This window comes from Diadema antillarum, unplaced genomic scaffold (genome assembly GCF_040938485.1).
Source record: "Diadema antillarum isolate AM-2024a unplaced genomic scaffold, OU_Dant_1.0 seq00000203_RagTag, whole genome shotgun sequence".
Taxonomy (NCBI): domain Eukaryota; kingdom Metazoa; phylum Echinodermata; class Echinoidea; order Diadematoida; family Diadematidae; genus Diadema; species Diadema antillarum.
In genome coordinates this window covers 984,068-1,006,721 of record NW_027271262.1, presented here as the reverse complement: position 1 = coordinate 1,006,721, position 22,654 = coordinate 984,068, and the positions used below count along the sequence as shown (strand labels likewise).

The following is a 22,654-nucleotide window of genomic DNA, read 5'->3' as shown; positions in this document are numbered from 1 at the left end:
ATTCCTGTCTATCAAGTGGTTATGTTGTGATACAGTGTACGGCAGTGTCTTTTCTGTGTGCAATAATATGAATGCCTACATGAGTAGAACAAGAAGGGAGGTATATAGATGCCATTGCAGAACTACCCCCCCCCCCCCCCACCCCCTTCCCCCTTACCCTTTCCTCTATCCTCATTCTTCTTCTATGTCTCAATGCTCCACTTCAAAGTTCCTAGTTGTGTTTGTCAAAGCCCGCCATAGTCGCCAACATTGATAACATTTTCAAAGCATAGCTGTCTGATCTGCACTGTCATATTAAATGCACAAGCCAACTCCCCCACCCGACCTCCTCCCCTTCCCTTCCCTCTCCCCATCACCCTCCACCTACCCCTATCCTTCCCCCTCAATGGGAACTAGTATCTGTACCTATTCACGCCCTCCCAACCCCACCCCTACCCCCATTATAAGCTCTCTCAGTTTACAGCGTCAAGCTGCCTCGAAAAAATCCTGGACAACTTACATGCATTCATGACAGCTGTAGCCAAAGGACAGAGTGGGCTGAGGTCGGCTGATCGTGAACTCGCTTCAAGTGGACAAGGGACTTCAGACTGGGCAAATCTGTCCGGAAATGTCAACGAAAATCCCTCGACATAGACATACAAAGCGTGCAGGGGAAAAAAAGATGCATTTGAACTGTCAGAAAATAATGCTGTATGACATGTTTTAAATTTCATGCCCTTTTGTTCTACTTTGAGCTTAGTGTAAGGTCATGGATTTTAGTCACAGTATCTTTTAAGGGGACTCTTTGAGTTGAAGCGAAATGGCTCTACAAATACTTCTGTTTCATGCAGTGGTCGAAAACGAGGGAGACTTAGAAAAGATTGAACGATTCCAAATGTTCACCTTATAGATTGTACTCCATGAAATGAAATATTTTAGTAATAACCATCACAGTTTCCCCCCTCCAATTATTGACCCCCCAACCCCCCCCCCAAAAAAAAAAGATGAAGAAAAACACATTTTCATAGAAGCACAGACAGCCTGATGTTAAGCATTTCTTTCTGGTGCTACTCTTGCATGAGTATGTGTGCTTACCATAACTCGATTACAACAGTTTATGAAAAAGGCAGTTAAAATTACTTTTTTCCATTCAGACCAAACTGGATTCAAGCCAGGGCTGGAAAAGATATATATATACATGTTGTTGTTTTTTTAAACTTCAAATTTGCTTTCAAGTAAATCTGAATCCTTTCTCGTTCAGATTTCCTGTATGACCTTTTTTCCTTTTCCAGTGTAAATGTCAAATCTGCGGATTGACCTGGACATTACGTTTATAATCTCTTAATTTCTGGAAGATAAATACTGTGAGCTGTCGTATATCACATTTCAAGAGTGAAGTAATGAAAGCGCATCAAAAGCTAACCTGTATCATACCACTGAAAAAAAAAGGAGCTATTTTTTATGATTGTCTTGTGTGGGGAGACATCCAGGTATTAATTCAGAATTTTGAATGGATCAATTCATACTTGTACTTCCAGTAGATCATAAGTTTTGGACCAGTGTTAAGGCTAACATCAAGGATTTGCACATTTGCAAACAGAGTCAGTGCACCTTTAAACTTAGTGGTCCTTCCTTTGCTAAGCACTGCAGGGAAATAGGCTCCTCATAGGCAAACTCACAGATGCTTGATGTACATTGTATGTAGGCAATCTACAATGGTTGAAGTCACAACATCATTTTGACTTGAAAAAATACAAGTTATTTGTACAAATATGATTTGGCAGACATATTGTGGGTTGACCCCAAAGACAAAGTGGTGAGAATCCAATCAGTGTATAAACCTGATCTTGACCCTTCCCTCCTCGGCAATATGAGTTTTAGCTCGAAACATACTGTAGGCCTACTCTTTATGATCATCTGAAATAGGTGATCATCCTATATGGTCACGTAGACTGTGCGACGGCCCGGTGAAAGACAGTTTCTACCTTTAAGGTTCAAATGTTAATGCTGCAAAAGCTGGTTATTACCGTAAATTTAAGTTGACCTTTTGGGGAAAACCACATCACAATTTGGGGGATATTCCTGTGGTTTAGGGACTAAGCGCAGCCTTATGCAGAAATGTCAATACATGAGCATGTACACACATGCGTTTATCCATGTACATGTACACCCAACAGACAAACTCAAAGACGTACACAAAGGGGACTCACTTCTACAAATATTTTGTTTGCGCACTAACACAGTAAAGTTTTAGGGGAAGCATTGTATCCGTCACCAAACCTCTGTAATGCTTGGAAAGCAAAGTCCAATATTTGTTTTTATTTGTCACTATTGCAGTTTCTCTTTGTGCTCTCTGCTTTTGGAGAATGACATCTGTTTGCTGGCAACTGAACATCAAGTCTGGTTTTCACAGGGCTGCCTATAACTGATAGCGGATTTACTAAAAACCATCATTTGGGGTCCAAAGTTAATTGACTTCACTTGCAAAGTTCATTAGGTTTGTCTCAGATGGCTGGTGCTTAACAGTCGGTGGGATGAATTATGGCTCAAATTGGTAATTCAGACAAACTAAACAAAATAAATAAGGAGGGCTTTCACCAGAAGTGTAAGAAATATGTGGTGCTGTGTTTTGTTTTGTTTTGTTTTGTTTTGTTGTTTTTTTTTGGGGGGGGGGGTTGGGGGGAGGTGTTTCTGTAGTTTCAAAGGCCTAGGAGGAACCGAAAATGGAGTCACCGAATTATTCTGGTTGATCACACTTCTTAGCAAGGACGGCTCTTGCCCAAAATTTGGTGGCCGAGTCGAGACCATCATTTTGGATGGATGCCACGCTCGCCTGACCTTGCTTCTCGCCATGAAGTTCATTTGGCTCATCTGAGATGTCGGCGATTAACGGTCGGGCTGGCGAATTTGGCCCACCTCAAATTGATAATGCATTAGAATGAAACTAATGTCTGCACTAGATGTGTAAACAATACTTGATGAGGTATTTGGTTTCTTTTTATTTATTTTTTCTATTGAGCTTGGGAGCGTCAGGAGCTGAAATGGAGTCACAAAATGTTCCAATTTATCACATTTCTTGCTGAGGAAGTCGCCAATTGGCGATAGATGAAGTGTATAATTTTCAGAGAGGTCTTTCATCTTTTTCGTCTTGCTCTCTTTGTAAGATACAGACTCCAAGCTTCCTGAAGTAGCCTTGAACATTCTCAGGTTGCAATGTCTCTGTCTATCTCTTTGTTTTTGAATATTTTTCTATCTATTCTTTAATTCACTCTTAGAGCTGAAAGAAGAAAGGATAGATGGTTGGGGTAGTCTTTTTTTTTCTGGTGTCTGGTGCAGACTTGCCAGCAGCACTTGATATTGGCACAGAGAGAAATGTTATAGGGCGCAGGGCGCTCCATAGCCAGACCTTTTTTTTTCCTCACTCTTTTCATTTCATCTTGAGGGAGAGGTCGTGGAGAGGGCACAAGCCTAGACGGAGAAAGGGCAAATTTCATAGCACTTCCCTGGATGATACTTATTTACTCTTTTCGCTTAACATCAATATGTGCTTCAAGGGTGTCTTTTTTTTGTCCCCCTGGTCACGATCTTATTTTCTTTAATGAAGATATTGACAGTCTTTTGATTAATCTCCCACATTCCTCTAGCTTTCCTGTCTGGATGGCTATAATATGCACCTATTCAGTTTACAGTCGTCCCAATGCCACCCAAAAAGCAGCCGTAATGTCGCTGAATAATGACTTCGTAATACTGAAAAATGTATCGGTCAATTGCCAATCCCAAGAAGCATCAAGCATCCCCCTACAAGGCAAATGAAATAGGCCCATGAGAGTAATGGGGGAGGGGGGATATGAAAGGAATAGCTATGTCATTGCTGGACCAAGACCTAATTTCTGTCTTAATGCTGCCATTTCACGCTGTAACTATACACAGTTGAAGTGGAAATTGGGACCAAAATGGTATGAAGGGAGAGAAGGCTTGTAAGCAAGAATACTGCCACTATTAAAGTGCTCACAGGGAATGAAATGAAAATGTGAAAACTCGCATCTATAAATCTCATTCATCTTCATATTTTGGAGGCAGTCATTGTTCAAACAGAAGGGAAGATGCAGAAGATGGTCTATACCAGACGCATGATTTGATCATCATCATCACCTTGCAAGTTGCACGTCATGACACTAAACTGCACTACACCAAACTTGAGAGGAGAGATGCTCAGGATAGTACATATGCAATACACTTGATCCAACTGCCATCACTTTGCAAGCTACACTACACTACACTACACTACACTACACTACACTACATTATAAAATGGGTTCAAGAATGTAGCCAATAGGAAGCGCTGAAATGAGACACACCTCCTTCCTTTACTTCAGTACAACTGCACTGCCTGTAATCCTATGGTAGATTGCCGATCGTCTGTGCGCGCGGCGGCTCCTTTGATGAATTGCATGCATACGCGTACGCGCTGTCAATCCTGTAAACAACTTCTAGTTCGGGCTGCCGGCCGGCCGGCCTGTCTTCCCTTGTGCATAACATATTATGTGGCATACGTACGTATACTGTACTATACGTACACTTTGTACAGTACAGTAGACCAAGCGTTATGGGACCGGACGCGTACATGGAGTCACTTTGAAGAGCAAATCCAACGATTTAGCAGGTTAATTCTCACGCCGTTTTCAGAGTATGTTGTCTAGTAGGCCTATATGAGGAGTCTATATCAAGTCTTTAAGGTAAAGGGTGCATATTCTATGTAAAATAAGTAAGTTTTCATGCGGGTGTCCGGAAACCCAACCCCCCATTATACTTATACTGTATGTGCGGGACTTCCGCAAGTGCGACGTGCGTAAAAGTTTGGGACGAACATCTTCGGACGTCTTGACCCACAAAGGTACGTGAAAAACGCTGAAAAATGATGTTAGTTTTCGAATTTTCGACCCATTTTATAAAACAAATGATGCACAGGATTATTTCGTGGCGTTAGTGTAGGCGTAGCTCACTCTCGGGTATTTACAATGTAGTGCAACATGCACTCGGCTTCGCCTCGTGCATGTTTCACAATTGTAAATACCCTCGAGTGCACTACGCCTACACTAACGCACTCTATCCTGTGCATCATTTGTATACTAAAGTCCGAGAAAAGATGTTACAGATCAGATAGTCTCCATCAGACACGTGGTTCGACTGCCATCACTGTGCAAGCTACACTGCACAAGTGCACTGAAATTACCCTACACCAGATATGAAGAAAGATACAGCAGACGATCCCCACAGGACACATGAATGTGACTACCATCAACTGCGATTTCTACACTATGCAATGAAAGCTTTAATACAGCAAGGCTGCAGCCATGTGACAAACAGCGTGCATCTGTTGCCGTCGTTACCCATGAGTCATCTTTGAACTTTTTCACTCTTCCTTGCTTTGTTGAACCATAGTCTATAGGGAAAACAAGGGGGGGTGTATACAGGTACATACATGTCAGATAACATTCTGTCATGGTGTCAGTTTTGTAGACCGTCGGGGCGTTGCAACTTCACAGTCGCGCATCGACGTGTAGAGGGCTCGCATCCCATGATCTCGTATTGTTAATGAAAGAGCACTATCTGACGTACTTCCCCTCTGGAAGTGAGCAATCCAGAGATCGGGAGCAAGGCAGAGATCAGGTGCTTGGTGTCGCCTTATCTCTCCTGGAAAAAAATGGTGATCCCTCACCTCGTGCATTTGAGTGAGACATGGGAGCAGTTTTCATGGAGTAGCTAGAGGCTCTGGGTGTAATGAAGAAAAGGTTACCACTTGAAAAAAATATCAAATGTCTTATGGAATATCGTATACGCCGAATATTCCGGGAGATTTTTATGTTCGCAAATTTCGCGAGTCAGGTGCTATTCGGGAAATTAAAGACACTTGAAAATATTGACTCTGATCCTGATATGATTGTGACGCACACATATACATTTCTCTGTTGAGTACAGGACTCCACAATCGCGAATTTAACCACTCGCGAAATCGACCGGAATTCCTGATTCGCGAAAATTAAGACTCACGAAATATATGACGTATACAGTATTGCATTTACTGGCATACTTCAGTGCTACATGGTTCTGTTTGATATATCTGATTATAGTGTGTCATGAATATGATTTCTCTTCTCCTAATAAGTTTGAAGAAAATGCCCTTCCTCTTTCTGTTTCAATAGCCGCCTACACCCTGAGGTACTTAATTTGTTAACTTGTTCTACAATAGCATCAGCAAATATACATGAGTCAACTTAATAAGAGTCTTGCATAGCAGCCATATCCGTAGTAACATATTAATATTTTGCACGTAGACAAAGATGAGCCACATTGCTAATCTTCAGCAATAAAAGCTCACCTGGACTTTTGGGCAGCTCCGAATCCACACTATGGACAAGAGACAGCGCATCCCCCAGTTTTGATTCACGTGGCTCAACAATCACGTGCACCAGCCCTCGCCCAACTCATCGCACCATTCTGGGTTATGCTACCAAACTCTATGAGATTCTATCGTATTTATTTAAGAAAAAAAAACAAAAACAAAGACAGAACCTGACTCAATAACATCAAAAATTGGCACGTTACCTGGTGGGCCCCTTCATGTCTGGACACTGGTCAGATCTGTACTTTCCATTTGCTTCAACATCTGAAGATGTTTAATACTAGTAGTTAATTAGGAAAGGAAATGTGGAGTGGAAGTGCAATTTGAGTTGTTTTGTTTCGTTCTGTTTCATATTCCTTCAGCTGCCACTTGTTTGGAGAATCAGGGGGAGAGATGATGATCTGTCAAAAAGTTTGGCACATTTGTGGCCACATCATGGTCTTCTTTGTATTAGCATTATTTGATTACATACCTAAGAGTCAGTAATATTTCCATGTGTGAGTATATGTGTGTGATGACCTACTCTCTACTGTATCAGCATATTGGCCACCTGTTGCATGTTACCGTACCATGGGAACAAATGCAGTGCAATGTTATTCTGTCATTCAAATTTCTATCATGCATGTGTCAACCTTCACATTCTTCTACTTGTAATTCTTGTTTCCCACTTTAGAAGAAGTTGCCAGTCAGTGCGTGTGCTGTCTCCATAGGGGAGGTGAAAAATGATCACAGCAGAAAGTAGTCTCAGTGTTTTTATGCCTCTGCAACGAAGTGGCCGGAGGCATTATGTTTTCGGGTCGTCCGTCCGTCCGTCCGTCCGTCCGTCCCGTTTTGTTTTTGTCGATATCTCAAGAACCGTGTGGTGGTTTTACATCAAACTTGGTATGAGGGTATATCCTTGGGGGATAATACCTTGTGTAGATTTTAGGGTCACAGGGTCAAAGGTCAAAGGTCACAGGTTATTTTGTGAAAAAAAAATTGAAATTTCATGTTTTTCTCCATATCTCGTAAATGGTTCAAGGTATCTTCATGGAACTTAGTATATATGCTTGTACCGATGGGCAGTGATTATCTAGGGAAGTTGGGGGTCATGGGTCAAAGTTAGGGGTCAAAGGTCAAGGTCAACTCCTCAAAATATCACTACTTTCCTTAAAATGCAATATGCCTGAAGGGTTTTTTTTAAAACTTGATGTATGGCATGTATTACCCAATATATATTTTTGGGGAAGTTTCTTGCCAAAAGGTCAAAGGTCAAAAGGTAAAAGGTCAAGTGAAAGTGCTAAATTGCACTTTTTCCTCCATATCTCGAAAGTAACTCAAGGTATCATCATGAAACTTACATATTTATGCATGTTCTACCTAACAGTGATTCTCTGTGGAACTGTGAGGTCAAAGGTCAAACGAAAGGTTTAGATAATGCTATTTTCCCATTTGATACTGAAATTATACTTTTTCTCAATACCTTGAAAATTACTCAATGCATAAACTTATAAAAGGGTCAAAAGTCAAGTAAAAATCATCAGTTCCCCAAATACCTGCACTCTGACATTTTAATCATTCATCCAATTGAACCTAGTTCTAGGAAAGTGAACATTCAGCACATTTGTGTCAAACCTGTCATTTTAATATTTTGCCAATTGTGTGAAACTGTCATCACACATTGTCAAGACATTGTACTATACACCTATTAGGAGAACCATGCGTTATGGCGGAGGCATATCAGTCGCCGTAGCGATATATCTAGTTTATCTCATATCTTTAGATGTGAATAACATTCTATTGATGTAACTGGCAAATGTTTTCATAGCTGAGAGAGCTGACTGCTTATCTTTCCCCCTTTCTGTTCTTGCCAAAAAGCATATGTTAAAAGAACAGCCCTGAAAGTTCAGGGCCAGTCACCATGCAGGATGGTTAGATGACAACCTGAAAGAATCATGTGTGACATTACTTTGAATGGGATCAAAACTGTCAATATACAATGTTCAGTATGAGTTTGTAACGCTCACTGTGTGTAAACATGGACTATCCATGACTCTGATAAATGGAACGTCAAGCTCTAATGATTATTCTGCTTTTCTTTTCTTTTCTTTGCCATTTGTGATTTTGTCTCTCTGCAGCTGACCCGGAGGATATACAAGGGCATCCCGGACAAGATGAGGGGGACGGTCTGGGCCCTGCTGCTGGACCTCAAGAAGATCAAAGATGAGCAACCAAACGTCTATGAGGTAAGGGAGCCATGATGGGAGACAGTGGAGGAGCTCCGCTCAGCTGCGCAAAGTATAAAATCAGAAACTTTAGAGGCATGAAACTTTCGCGGATTGGAGCCGAACAGCTTTTTTTTCTGCAGCATGAAACTTTCCCAAATTGCCAGTGGAATTCAATGCATTATGCGAACAAGAACTTTCGTGTGCATTTTACTTTTGTGAATCTCGGCTCCTTGCGAAATTCGCAAAAGTTTCACATACATGAAAATGAGACTGGTTTTACAGAAGTGGGGTGGGGGTGCGCTTTATATATGGGCAGCCTACCCACGGGCCATTTTGTAGTATCTTGGAACATCTATACTTAGCCGTTACCAGCATTGTCAAAGAACTTCATTGTGGTGTCTGTGAACATTCTTGAAGTGTATGATTTATCTTGTAACTGAAGACTCTGTAAATGAGGAAAATGGCCAGTTATGAAAAGTATACACAAATACGTGTATGAGGTCGCAAAAGCACAACAGAGTACAATATGCTAACTTTTTTGAAAAAAGAACAACCCATGTGATATATTTGTGGTAACACAATATTAAAATAGCTCATAGGGACAAACTTAAGACGTGGATGTGTAAGAGAAGACCAAGGAATAAGCTGACCAGTATCCTTTGAAAACTTTCAGCGCTTCAGTTCTGTGATACATTTGAAGTTGAAGCTCAGGAATATCATAACTGGAATGATACTACATTGCTGTTCTTGTGTTACGAGACATAGAAGTAGTCACGAGCAATCATGTCGCGTAAAAGGCTGTGATTTTCTTTAAGAAAGCTGTTGTACAGCTGTCCCCAAAATAGCCTTGGAATCGCAAGAGCCTGTATGAAATGAGTTTAAAACCCAAGGAAGGGGAGTAAGAAATGCTCAAACTAGCGCGAGGCAAACTCTAGCCGCGGCTAGTCTGAAGAATTAGCGGGTGCGTCATCGCGAATCGTCATGACGACAAAAAGAGGGGAATTGTGGCGGAAAGTTTGATGCATCGACAGGCGTTGCCTCGATCCCTTCGTCGTTCTGGAATTGAGAGCAGCGTTGCTGTGATTATCTATTGTCTAGCTGAATTGTGTGAAGTTTCGCTCCTTCCTGTGTTTGTTGTTGCTTGTGTTATTTTACAGATCCCTTTGCAAGGAATCTAGCTAGTTTTGGTCTGATCGAGTAGACTTGTTGCTATCGTTAAGTTTCGTGTCAGTACGTAGACACACAGGAAATGGGTGGAGTCCCGGAATGAGTTTTTGAAATGGATTTGTAAGGGGCTTAAAGGAATCGCTAATTACTATTTCTGCCCCTCAAAACATCTCGATTAATCATCGCTCGCATCTTGCGAGAGAGGAGCTGAAAGGAAAGAGAAAATATCTGCCATTTCAGATATTTGCTCTCCCAAATTGCATGTGATGTACAATTAAAAAAAAAACCTTGTGGTTTGAGCTTCTCATTCAAGTGTTAAGAAGATTTCATACGATAGAAATATGATTTGTATAGCTGTTTATGGGATATAAAAATTGATTTTATTCTTTTAGCAAGAAGAAGATGATGAAGAACATTTATAGAAGCTCTTTTTAATACTTTAATAAGTTCCTCATTTCTGAAGCCAGGAGATTTTAAGAGAAGTAAAAGAGCCAAGATAAGAACAAAGACTAGGGCTTATTAAAGTACAAGCCATGTTAAATTTATCATATCCTTTATCTTGTGATTTCTGTATAATACATTCGTAGAACATTAGGAGCCTATGACCTGCATCTTCCTTTTTTTTTTTTTTTTTTCTTTTGGTAAGGCCTACTCAATAACCCCCTCCCCCTAAACCAATTAGTAACTGAAACACCCCAAACTGCCTGCCTTATTGCTCCCCAAACCGTCCAAAACCACCCATCTGTTTTTTAAATAGTTCTGTACTTTGTCATTATTTTTGTTTCATATAGAATATATAATTATGTTAATTTGAAAGAGGTCAGAGGTCAACAAAAGTATGTCAGAATTATTTCAATGACACATCGTTCTCTTGGTAAAGTCTCAGTAGGCTTTCAAATAAACAGAACTTATAGTAGACTAAAATAAACATGCAGTGAGCTATTACATCATTTACAAAATTGTTGAAATGAGAGCAATATTGCTGTACCTTCTAGGGCACCTCAGGTAGTTGTGTACAGAATCTTCAGTTCCTAAAGTTTTAAGAAATGAATGCAAACAATATCTAGAACAACAAAATGAAACCAAAGCAAAGCAAAGGAAATTCTGTGTTGCCTTTCAAATTCTTGCATCAACATCACTGTTTATAAAGGTATTTTATGATTTGTTGCCAATTTTAATGCCTTCGCATGTAACTCTGGTATTGAAAGAAACTGAAATGTTTCAGATTATGATGTACAAGAGCAATTACAGTGTTATTTAAACTGGCAACTTCATATCTTGTAAGAAATAATATTCACAGAAATTAAACATGCCACCGGGGTGGGCTTAAGACTGACGCATCATTTAATCTGGCATGGATAATCCTTTGCCGGAATTAGAAGGTGAGGCAGACTCAACGTGTGCCCAGTCAACCTTGAGCTGTGGGATAATTAATCTGCATGAATCGATTACATTCCAAACGGAGATTAATCCCAAACCCAGGGTTCCATGACCCCTGCCTACAGTCATCATAAAGATTTTTTTTTTTTGGAAACTGTCGCCTCAAAAATACCTGCAGAAATCATACTAACTCCCCAACAATAATTGTTGTACATCATCGTACTGTTTTAATTACCATCATCATTTTTCTTTTCTCAATAGAATCTTTTTTCCCCTCTCCTCTCCTATGTTTTGCTTGCGGAAATTTAGTATTTTTTTGTTCTTTTTTTATGGTACGCTTGATGAAATCATTTTCTGCAATGAGACAGGTGACTCCAAAATCATATGTGAATGATGAGTGAAAGTGACTTTTTTTCTGTTTTCTTAAACAATCACCAAACCATTGCCAAAGAAGAGACTTTAAAAATAAAATACTCTGTTTTATTGTGTATGTAAGCATTACCAGACCAAATACTCTGAGACGCTGTTTCATTTTTTTTTATTCTGTTGTCTGGGGTATAACATGTGTCACATGAATCCAACAAGTGAGGGATTTTGGCTTCTGGGGAGACAGTGTTAAGACGATCCCAATCAATCTATGCCACACTTTGTTGTGTTTGTAGAGTATGGGGGGTTAGTGAGTGGATTGTGCCATCAAAGCACTAGGAATTAAGCTAATTTTCATCAATCAAAATTTGATCTGAAGAAGGGGTCACCTTGGAGGCTGCAACAGGTACCTACATGTAGGTCGGTGGCTGTTATTTGGTCGTTGGAGGTAAATGAACTTTCTCTCTTTATCCCAACACAGGGACGATGATTTAAAAAGCTGAAACTGGGTGCAAGCATCAGCAACGGGTGTCATTTTTGTTTGTTTGTTTGTTTGTTTGGTAGAATATCATGAACTCCCTCAACAGGATTTGTTGTGAATCATTTGGTCACATGATCTATCACATGGAAACTGAAGAAGTGGGTGAAGTTTTTCTTTCAGTGAACGGTGAAATAGATACGGGAATATTCTCCCCGTGCGGTTTACACCGCAAATTAAGGTTCATTCAGTAATTCATTATTTTACTGATTTGTATGAAATGCTGCGTGGTTAATTCGTCTGGCAAGCGGTCAGGTTCTTTCATTAGGGCTGAATCAAGAAGGGCTGATGACTTTATACACAATTTCGACACACAAGTGACAAGTTTGTGGACTTCACAAAGTGGGACCTTTTCTCTCTGCATGGTTAAAGTCTGACAGTCATACTGTAGAAATGACTCTCTCCTTACTTGTAGCCATCTCTTAACCCATTGATACCACCAGGTAAAATCTCCACCACTATATCATGTGACAGTGATGCCTGTGGTCGTGAAAGGCTTAAAATAAACCAAAGCACAAATATGAATGTGGATTGGGTAAAAGCAGAGCAGTATCAGTGGAACACATCAGTGAAAGTTTGTAGAAAATCAGGCAATTGATTGAAAACTTACAAATTTTTAAAGTTTCGGTGTCGTCATCGCTGGATAAGGAGACTACTACACCCAATGTCGTTATGGACAACTTTGTATAAGAGGTAAAAAGAAAAACTCAATTTCACTTTTATAGCATAATGGAAAAGCAGGGGGGGGGGGTAACCTTTTGATGTCAGTAACAAGTTGATGGTATGTGTACTTTTCATGGAAAATGAGATATTGTGGGATTGGCCTTATATATTTTTTTTTTTGTGTGTATTATTGTTCAAAACAATGTCATGAACTGTAGTAGTCTTCTTATCCAGCAGTAGCGGCACCGAAACTGTAAAAATTCATAACATTTGAATAGATTGTCCAATTTTCCTCAAACTTTCACCGATGTGTTCTACTGATATTGCTGTGCTCACTCAATCCGTATTTAGTTTTGTGGCTTTGGTTTCCTTTAATGTCCAGACAGACGAGCCGACTGTTTTTGGCTCCAAGTACGAATGCTAGTTTTCTGGCAGAGTAGCTGAAAGGAGTCATTCTATGTGCCTCCACTGTCGAGTCTATTAGTCCTCTTTGGATTTAAAGCTGGAGTTAGTCGTGACTCTGCAGGAGTATGGAATGAGACTTTCCATCCATAGTACCCGCTTCGTACAGTATGGGTGAAGGTGGAGAGTGTTGTTATGCAACAGGGGGTAGTGCATCTCCCTGTTGGAAGAGTGTAAAATTTCATTTCTTTGTTGAAGTCATTGCTAAATATCTACTCTTTCAGTTCTTCCCTTTCAAGAGTAAAAAAAAAAAAAAGGAAAGAAAAAACAATAGAAATGATTCGGGCAATATTTCAAGAAGAAGGTCAGAAGGTTACGCCTGTTGCACGCACCCAAGCATTCCTTCAGTTTGCCGTCGATAGCATGGGACTCGAGAACTTATTACGAGTGGCTGCAAAGTTGGTAACGAAATTTTCCACCACATGCACATTCTTTTCTGTTTGAATTGAGCAGGCTTGCTTGATGACTTAATTGACTTGGCATAGGAGAGCGATGCTGACTTTGCCTGCGCATGATTGTTGAAAGGAACGTTGTTGAATTTAAGCCAATTATTCAACGCGGCATAACTCCAAGAAAATTAAAGGAAAAGTGAAGCAGATCAGAAAGAGGGAAAGAGAGAGATGAAGCACAATATCTAGGGATAGCCAAATGATGATTTAAGCAGGCTTAATCAATTTATTAGGCATTTTGGATCTGTCAGCTTATGTTGCAGTGTTTGTGTTCAAAGTGGTGTAGGGTGTGTGGACGATCAAGAGATAAAAAATGCAATTTCATGAAAATTGAAACACAGCAAAATTATAGAGGGTGGTGAAAATCTTAATGAACTAAGCATCAGTTTTCCTTGTCTATATTTTTGTAGGCTGTCTTGTAGGATTGTACTCACAAATAAGCAGGCTTTATATCAAAACCCACGACAAATCACAACTTTTGTGGTCATCGTTTGCCTCATTGTCTGTTTACGACAAAATGTCGCATCTATAATCTACCCCGTAAGATTATCGGTTTATGCACAATGAATAATCTCTCTCCTAAAACTTTGAGTTTGCATGCAGTGATTGAAGAGAAAGGAGGAAGTTGGGATTATTTCTGCGTGGTCCACGCCGAGTTTGCAGTTGTGATAACTTCAAGAACCGAAATATAATGTTATTGAGGGTTTTCTTTTTGGTAAAAAAACAAACAAAAACAGGTTTTGAGGGTTTTGATTTCTGAGGGCTTGTTACCTGGAGGGGGAGGCACAAACGATAGAACAATAGAAGAAGTATTAGAGAAGCTTGGGGAAGTTACTTGTTATCCTTGGAAGTCTTGAATTCTGGGTTAGTTCCTTTACAAACACCGTCAAAGCTGAGAAGGGTAAGGTATGGTTTGAAGACTGGATTGGGTGTGTCTCGGGGGTGGGAGGGTGCGGAATGTGGGGGGTGGGGGGGGGATGGGGGTAGGGCGCGGAGACTGCCGGAAGAGGAAAAGAGGAGGAAATTGACAGCTGGCTTAGGAGCAATCCCAGCGAGAACAGATTGGCAGAAACTTGGAAGGTGCTGCCTGCCGCGGCATCAGGCCCTCCAGAACCGAATTCAAAACATTGGAACAGGTTGTGATCTTCAGCGTACTTGAGTGTGCACGCATGTTTGTGTTTGTCTGGCCAGCACATTTGGTTGTGTGCTCATGCTGTGCAGCTGAGGTGAATCATCAAAAGTGCATTTATGAAAGGATCTGCTTGCTTACGACTTTTGTAGGATACAAATTATGATCCTCTTGTTATATACAGGATGTTGAATATCTAACTCACGATCATAACAAAATGTAGTAAGCAGAAGGTCTTATAAAATAGTAATTCTGTCAAATTTAGGGCTTGTATTTATTTTGTTGATCAATGTTTGATGTGACAGACCACTAGTAACAAGATGTGAAATCCGGGCCCTGTTGTACAAAAGTTGACATCAAACTTTAGTCAGAAAATCAAAACTAAGTCTCTGAATACTCGATTCTGATTGGCTGATACTAGACTTTTGTTTGATTTTCTATTAGAGTATAAACTTATGTTTGATTTTCTATTAGAGTATAAACTTATGTTTGATTGCATTCTTTAAATATGCAACAGGGCCTTGGTTCTTTCATTCACATCCTTAAAAATCAGACAAAACAAAACAAAACTACACATAACCAAAATGGGAATGCTGAAAAAGGATCAAATTCATGAAGAAGATAGGTTGACAGTGCTCTCCATTATTTAACACTGCCACAGCTTGCAGCTGCATCAGAACTCAATTAGTTTGGGGGGATTAAATCAATTTCCTCCTGAAGATCTCAAGAAAGGCAAAACTCGCTGGAATGCAAAGTTTTGTTTTATTTGTTTTTGTTTTTTTTGTTTTTTGTTTTCCCTGAAGACAGGTTTTAGGGAGCTGTCGGGGGCAAGCTCATCTCCCTGCAACTCTTCTTGAAGTTTGGAAGTTGTGTCATAGCCTTTCATTCTTAGACCCACGTGTGAAAAGTTTAGAAGTCTAGTGTGTGTGTGTGACGGGGTGTAATGAATCTTACTTGCCCAGGGAGTGCTTTCGATGCGGTAGCAAACATGTCATGCTGGCTTGTGTTGTAAGTAGTGGTTGCTGCTGAATGCTGCCTGCTGTTTGTGTATCAAGCTTGATTGGGGCAACTATGCAAGCATTGACACATTTCAGTGACAATTATGGCAACTTCTTTGGCAGTATACTGCTTGCCCCACAGCAAGTCTTAGCTGCCCAAGGAGAGTGAGCACCTTGATTGATATCTCTGATAAGCATGTTAGCTCATGGAGAGCTAAATTGCAACTATGTTACAAGCACTGATCAGTGGCGAATCCAGGGGGAGCGTACTGGGTGCACGCCCCCCCTTTAATTTTTTTTGTTAAAACAAAAGAAATAAAAAGAAAAAAATGGGGGAGGGGTGCGTGCACCCCCCTTTAATTTCGTTAAGGCGCCCCCTCTTTACGGAATTCCTGGATCCGCCCCTGCTGATTATAAACTTGAAAACAAAAATGTTCACATGCATTCTATTTTCGTGAATTTTGTGCGAACCAAGATTTGCGAAATTAAAATGCAAGCCGAAGTTCTCGTCTGCACTACATGCATTGAATGCCAGTGGCAATTCGCACAAAGTTTATGTCACGGAAAAGGCCGTTGGCTCAAATTCCTAAGAATTTCATGCTGCAAACATTTGTTGCTGCGCAGTATGCGTGGATGTGCATCATCCAATCAGAGAGTCTCTGCTTCGTCTTGTGTTTGTGCAGCTAGGGTCTGCAGGAAAAGACTATGTTTCTGGGAGAATCAGACCAGGGGAAGTAAAGGGGTATCTGGTGCTGATGGATATCAAAGCCTCCACGTGATGTACGTTTCCTTGTCAAGAGCTTCGAGGGGTTAGAATGAGGTGTTAAGGCAGTGAAAACCAAATAATTTTTTATGCACATACACGCAGAGACTAGGGTGTAGAATTAGTAGGAATCGACAGGGTAGTAGTTCTTAAATAGGGCATTCTGCTTTTTCTAATATATATGACAGTGTTCCTAGCTAAATGTATTCAAGACTCGTCGATGTTCAGCAATACGTATATGATCAAGTGGTTGATTTGCATTCAGCATTAGGGTCAGTAGGAAACCAAATATATCAGTATTACATGTATTGCTACAAATTATGATCTCATATCCAACAGTTATGCATCAACATTCAGACATAGATTATTGAAATCCTGTAACAACTAATCCCTTTATTGTGTCGAATTGCTTTAAATAGGACAGTAATATCTCTGTCATTTTACAATGCACCTCTCATGGTAAGAAAACAAGGAATTGAGTAATTCATGCGGTCAATTTTAGGTGGGGGTAAATTACCAACGTAGTCATTTAATCTTGCTTCTTTCTGCAATGAACAAGAAGACATGCTTTATTAGTCATTCATTTATTTTATTGAATTGATTTAAACAGAGGGAAATTTAATACTTTGTCATTTCTCGAAACTCCTGTATACATTGGCTGTTTCTTAATGTTTCTCTCTTTATATCTTTCTTTCCCCTGTAATCATTGTTTGAACAGAGGATGAGAGAGAGGGCGCGGGGCAACTCCCCCGACATCCGGCAGATCGACCTCGACGTGAACAGGACCTTCAGGAACCACATCATGTTCCGGGACCGCTACGGCATCAAACAGCAAGCCCTGTTTCACATACTCGCCGCCTACTCCATGTACAACACGGTGGGTGTGGTCTTTTAGGAGGTAGAGGTGGTAGTAAATGATTTTGGGATGGGGGGGGGGGGGCAGTCTGGGGTGCAAGAGTTTAAAGGTCATGTGATTTGTGGATAGGTTATACACATGATGCTGAGGCACTGAAATCTGTTATTGTTTTGAAAGGGGAATCAGACATTCTTGGTTATTTCATAATGTAAATTAATCACTTGAAAAACTGTTAGAAACCCACAAGTGTTGCTTAATTATTGTTCTTGTCACCCCCCCCCCCCCCCCCCAAAAAAAAAAAGGAGTGTGAAGGTCCCATGCTGTGTGGATAGGACACACATTATGTTGAGGCACTGTAATCAAGTGTGGCTTTGAAACTAGTGCATTTAATCGGCATCATGGTTGTTTCATAATATGAATTGATCACTTGATTAAATGTTACAAGCCTGGAAAGTGCTACTAAGTTAATGTTCTTCCTAACCCCCCCCCCCCCCCCCCCCCCCAAAAAAAAAAAAGAAAAAAAAAGAGAAAATGGAATGTCTTTGGTTACTCACATGAGTAAAAGAAAGAAAGGGGGGGGGGGTCTTGACAGCTTATAGGTCATTTGAGCTGAAGACAAGCATTTGATGGGGAGTTAATAAATTGTGGTGGGGGGGGGGGGGGGGGAAGAGAGAGAGCAAACTGCCATCCAGGTCTTTAGGTGATTTGAATCAATTGCTCTGTAATTACTGTGCCAAATCATGATACTTATTCCCTACCTATCTCCCCCTCCCCTGTCATGTAAAGTGTATATAGATGCTTTAGGAGAGTGAAAGAAGTCAAGTTCTACACATCTTGATATTTATTATTAGCTCATGAAATGAACAAACTAAGATCCTTTGTGTTGCGTGTGTGTTTAATAATCTGTGTGAAGTGATACCTATCAAGATTCATCTTGGATGTCACAGTCAAAGACAGATGTTGGTGAATTCTTGTTAGCAACATCCAAGTTGTTTTCTATCTAATGACAGATATGAATGCTACAAGTGCAAACGTTCGTGCCAGCTGTTGATATTCTCAGAAAGAAATGCCAAGCGATCAAACAGAAAATTGAAGTAGGACCCCCAAATACAATGCATTGTCAGAGTTAGTGGTTTTGAGATTGTATTTGTAATTTTTGGGTTTTTTTTTTTTGTGAGTTGTGAAAATAAAAAAGTGAAGTGAGAGAAAGTTAGGAAATCCTGAGGTTGATGTTGATAGCAATCACTGAAAAGGATTAAACTGGATATGCTTCTTGTTCTCACGTAACAAATGGAATCTTCTCTGTCCATTTTGATGGATGCATTGCTCTTGATGAGTGAGACACTGACAACTTGGTCACTTCTTATTGTTTTTCCATTTCGTTAGAAATGATGGGAGTACAAAATTTGTGATGGGTAAGGGGGGGGGGGGGTGGGGAGTGGAAGAACTGATAACACACATCTCTGTGATTATGAGTGCTTTGTGCTGAAATCTGCAACTGTTGGAAATCCATGAGCATGTTTTTGATGGTAATCTGGCTGTTTTCATCTAATGTAGGGCTTTTGCGATGAATTCAACAGAAGCTGCATTAATTTGGGCTCATTTCCTGCGTACTTTCCCCGTAATCAAACAGCACCCTGTGTATGGGCAATCCAATTGCATGAAAGATGCATGCAGGGATAGATTTTAAGAGATATAGATTTACTTGATACTTACATGTATGACATATCATATCACAAAATCACAGAAGTCTGAGAAAAATGAGTTATGGTCAGATTTTTGAGCTCTTTTGCTCCGGAAGTTCTTCCATGCTATTTAAATCAACAGGGCGTGTTCACACACTCCTACGTGTGTGTATCACTATCTGTCCATAGCAACCACCTGCTAAAAGTGGCCATCAAGATAATTCCTTCACCATGTGATCCTGTGTTTTTCCTGGGAATAGTAGTCACTTGTTGATGGGTGGCAGCCATTTATATTGCACCCTCCGGCCAGTATGATATACTCTGTGCAGTCGTCACCAGTTAATAAGGAGTCAACTTCATTTAAAGAATTGCATAACTGTTACAAAATAAATAAAAATGTGAATGCGGAGTGAAATTGTGACAGCTGAAATTTGCTCACATGATGAGATCAAGAGCCATGTCATGTGCTGTTCAGGCATATTTATTTTGCTGTTTTCATGTCTGTTTGTGTATGTTTGTATGTGTTTGTCTGTCTTCCAGGAGGTGGGCTACTGTCAGGGCATGAGCCAGATCGCTGCCTTGCTGCTCATGTACCTCAATGAAGAGGAGGCCTTCTGGGCGCTGCACATACTTCTGACGGACACAAAACACGCTATGCACGGTAAGCCCCCATATTGGCCTTCCCTCCCAGGGCCTCCCGTTGCCCGAACCTCCTGTACCCCTCCACCGATCCTGTTGGTAACACAATATTATTTGCTCTGTGTTCAGTGTATCGACAGCATTACTATCCTATAGCTGCTTTTGGTTTGGAAAGCTATCTTAGATGCCTTAATCAGTCAACTAAATGAATTTGGAAGTTGAATATGTCTATATTTAGCTTGGGTAAACTGATCAAAATTGCAGTGAAATTGATACCCAGTGCAGTCTTTCAAAAAGAACTTGCTAGAAATTTGAAGGACTCCCCAACTAGGAGCCATTGTTGCTCAGTGGATAAACATGTGGGCTCTCTGTATTGACATCCCTGGTTCAAGTCTCCTGGAAGCAGCATTTGTTCCCTTTAACCCGTTGAGGACGAGTCCCGAGTATACTCGGGCAAGTGTCTATGGGAAATGCGTGTTGTAGCAAAATCAAACCGTCCTCAACGGGTTAAAGGACAAGTTCACCTTTCATAGACATGTGGGTTGAGTGAATGCAGCAATATTAGTAGAACAGATCAGTGAGAGTTTGAGCAAAATCAGACAATCCGTTAAAAAGTTATGAATTTTTGAAGTTTCTGCTTAGTCATGGCTGGATGAAAAGACTACTATAGCTTGTGATGTCACATGAGTACAACGATATAAAGAAAGAATAAAGAAAATTCAACATATTTCCATTTTTCTCGCATAACAAAAGAACACTCGACTTCTCTCTTTTAGAAGGCAGGGGGAATAATATTACCCTTAACATGCACATCAGTAGCAAGTCGAAGAAATGTGCACTTTATTCAAAACGTAAAGTTTTGTGAAAATTCTCTTTTTATTTTCCTTATATAGTTGTACGCATGTGACAACATACACTGTAGTAGTCTTCTCTTCCAGCAGTGACTGCGCAGATGCTTAAAATATTCGTAACTTTTGAACGGATTGTCCGATTTTCCTCAAACTTTCACTGATGTGTTCTACTAATATTGCTGCATTCTCTCAATCCTTATGTATATGAAGGTGGACTTGTCCTTTAAGCAAGGCACTTTAGCCTCATAGCATCATTCTCTGGAGGGGACTTAGAGCCGTTGGTCCATTGGTAGCTTTGCTCCTATCTAAGCATTGATATACTTCCTTTGTGTGGCCACATAAAGTAAATCCAAACCTCAGTTAAACTATATAGATAGACAGAAAGAAAGATAGATAGATGGATAGATAGATAGATAGAGAGATAGATAGATAGGTAGATAGATAAATAGATAGGTATTGGTTTGTTCTGGTCAAACAAGAATGGTACATACAATATGTAGCAGCCCAGAGGCTGAATTGTGTGCCATACTATACATGTAGATGTAGATACAAAATAATACTACAATTCTGCACATTTAACATAAAGAGAACACATACAGGCCTAAGTTCTGTTTTAAAATGAAATTCTGAACTAAAAGCTTATTGCACATTGAAAATGAGGAATAAAAATTATGTGTATAAAACAAAATGTAGTGTAATAAAATTGTGCATGTATACATTAAACTGAGCATTATTGTGTGTCAACTTGTATTTTCATCAGGATTCTTCATCCCAGGATTCCCCAAACTCATCAGGTACCAGGACCACCACGAAAACATTCTCAAGAAGCTCCTCCCCAAAGTCAGGAAGAACCTGGTAACGTATTTGTGGCTGTCATTAACAGTGTTGCCATAGCAGCTGCTGTCTCTAGTCAGCGAGTTCTGTATACCCATATGCGTAAAATATTTTGCATTGTTTTAATCTTTTGAAGTTTCCAGGTTTACCAATACTGTAAAGCATAATATTTTTGCAGCGTGAACTTTTTGCGAATTGGAGCTGAAGGCCTTTTTCACAGCTTGAAATTTTCGCAAATTACCAGTAGCATTTAGTGCATATAGCGTAGGCAAGAACTTTCACATTTCATAGCCGTAACACTGTATCTATGAATATCATTGCCATCATCATCAATATCATCATCACAGTCATTATCATTATCATCATCATTATCATTATCATCATCATCTCTGATGCTATACCTACAGTCAGCATTACTGAGATCAGCCATGATCATCAGTGATATTTCTGTTCTGTTTAGATCAACTTCAGCCTCGTCTACTTCAACGTGTTCATTCTTGGCACACAGTCATTGGCAGGTGTAACTCATACCTACATTATAAATCCCTAAAGATAACCACCTAATGAGAAAAGTGTGCAACTCTGAGGGCAGAGATGTTTGTGGGTGTCATTGGAGAAAGACGATTCCCGTCGTCTCTCAAGGATGCTCCTTTCGTAGAAATGTTGAAGTCAGAAGGGGAAGAGGCAACCTGATCTTGACCCCACTTGGTCGATTTGTGTCGTCTAATTTGAAGAAAACGTGATACATTTGCTAAATCTTCAAAAAACCGCAGAACACTGTTTTCGTAACTGAGCAGCATTTAGGCATGAAAGGGTACACTTCTTGTGTAATTAATTTTCGCTCGACTGGTGTAATGTTGATTTGACACGATCGTCTTTCCATCGTTGGAAATCGGGTTCATTGGAGGAGATAGGCGATTTTGTTACAGACGTCCCTGACCAGATTTATCCATCTATAGGATAATGCTCTTTGCAGCTGTGTTAGCACATCTGCGCAAGATTTCATATATTGTATCATATCTCCCTCAAGGAATGCCAGCATGCTGTAAAGAGAATGCTAAGGGTCTTCTCTTTTTAAACCGAAACAAGGCCTTGGGAGTGATTTCACAAGTTTTGCCATGGCAGCACATTTTACTCAAAAGCAATTTTGAAGCTGGAAGCAGATGGTAAATGCAGTAAGCCTACTCTGCAATGCCCAGAACGTGAGAGGGAAAGAAAATGAGATTGTAGTTGCTGGTAATTCCTCATTTGCAGACGGTACTTTAGGATCTTGCTTCTGTCGTTG

At 40.2% G+C, this 22,654-nt stretch overlaps 1 protein-coding gene across 2 annotated transcripts in view; it reads left to right on the top strand.

Moving 5' to 3' along the window:
* LOC139728840 (USP6 N-terminal-like protein) overlaps positions 1–22,654 on the top strand; it is a 121,310-nt gene that overhangs the window by 79,676 nt on the left and 18,980 nt on the right. For both annotated transcript variants that reach the window (XM_071639777.1, XM_071639776.1), the window contains exons 7-10: positions 8,500–8,607; positions 17,223–17,381; positions 19,586–19,706; positions 21,296–21,390. In XM_071639777.1, the coding sequence (XP_071495878.1) occupies positions 8,500–8,607; positions 17,223–17,381; positions 19,586–19,706; positions 21,296–21,390 (483 nt within the window). The remainder of the gene's footprint in view (positions 1–8,499; positions 8,608–17,222; positions 17,382–19,585; positions 19,707–21,295; positions 21,391–22,654) is intronic.